Source organism: Eurypyga helias, unplaced genomic scaffold (assembly GCF_000690775.1).
Source record: "Eurypyga helias isolate BGI_N326 unplaced genomic scaffold, ASM69077v1 scaffold24826, whole genome shotgun sequence".
In the NCBI taxonomy this organism is placed as follows: domain Eukaryota; kingdom Metazoa; phylum Chordata; class Aves; order Eurypygiformes; family Eurypygidae; genus Eurypyga; species Eurypyga helias.
In genome coordinates this window covers 1-1165 of record NW_010255001.1, presented here as the reverse complement: position 1 = coordinate 1165, position 1165 = coordinate 1, and the positions used below count along the sequence as shown (strand labels likewise).

The 1165-nt window shown below is 61.6% G+C and overlaps 1 protein-coding gene across 1 annotated transcript in view; it reads right to left on the bottom strand.

The window, feature by feature from the left end:
* KIAA0100 (KIAA0100 ortholog) overlaps positions 1–1109 on the bottom strand; it is a gene marked incomplete at both ends in the record, with an annotated part of 10282 nt that extends 9173 nt beyond the window's left edge. The window contains 4 exons of the mRNA XM_010153200.1: positions 46–106; positions 442–560; positions 641–803; positions 1063–1109. Of these exons, the coding sequence (XP_010151502.1) occupies positions 46–106; positions 442–560; positions 641–803; positions 1063–1109 (390 nt within the window). The remainder of the gene's footprint in view (positions 1–45; positions 107–441; positions 561–640; positions 804–1062) is intronic.
* Positions 1110–1165: the final 56 nt, after the last annotated feature.

Below are 1165 nucleotides of genomic sequence, written 5' to 3'. Positions count from 1 at the left end.
GTTCCAGGCCCGGAGCATTGGATTTCCCCCTTTCCCAGCACTCACCAGCTGGCTGCTCCGCAGTACCTTGCTGTTCACCTTTGTCAGGCTCACCTCACAGGTCAGGCTGGGGAGGGCAGAGAACAGAGGCTGCGGGTCCTGCTGCCTCCAAACCAAGCCCCTGCCCTCTCTTTTCCGTGGGATACAGGGACTCCAAGTCCTCCCAAAAGCCAAGCACATCCCGACTTGTAATTTGGAGAACACACAACTCAAGCTTCCCATGAAGGGAAAAGGGAGCGGGCCAACCTCGGAGGTTAATGTGTCCATCACACGCGACACGGGATGCTGCCGAGCGGCATGGGGTGAGGTGAGACAACGGGGAGCCTGGTTGGAGTCGGAGGCATCTCCCTGCCCCCTGGAACCGGGTTGGGGGAGCAGAACGGGATGCGAGCACAGCGTTACCTCTTCCCATCGCCATTCAGGAGGAAACGGGTCTTGCTGGCCTGGATGTGCCAGAGAGACTCCGAGGTGGCCACGTGCAGAACCATGACGTTGATGGAGTCCATGTGGATGGAAAAGAGCTGAGGGGGAAGGTGGGAAGGTGAGGGATGTCCAACACCAGCGCAGCCCACGGCAGCCTCTCACCGTGCCAGTGCCTCACCTGGCTAAGGAGCCTCAGCAGGGAGGGTTTAAGGGTCAGGTCTGCTCTGTTTTCGCTTCCATCGGCATCCCTGGGAGCCTCCGGGCCGGAAGGCTGGAACCCAGCGCCCTTCTGCAGATCCGTGCGGATTCGCACCTCGCCGAAACACAGCTCAAAGTAGCGCCTGGGGAGAAACAGCGCAGGCAACTCTAAGAGCTCGCACGTGGCACCCCCAGCCCTGTCGCCAGGGACGCCCTCCCCCACACCCCCGGCACGACGCGCAGCACGAGGGCATCCCCAAAACGCTGCCACCCCAATTCACTCCCCGACAGAGCAGACCCTGGGGAAATAGGGGCTGCAGAAAGGCGTAAAGGCAGCCAAACCACAGGCAGCGGGGCCAGGGATGAGCCAGACCCCCCCAGGGAGGGAGCTGGGGTACGTACGGCAGCTCCCGGCTCAGTTTACTGGCGATCCAGACGTTGTCAATCTCCTGCAAGGATGCACAGGCAGGGCAGGGAAGAAACAACCTGGCTCTGCCTTGTGATG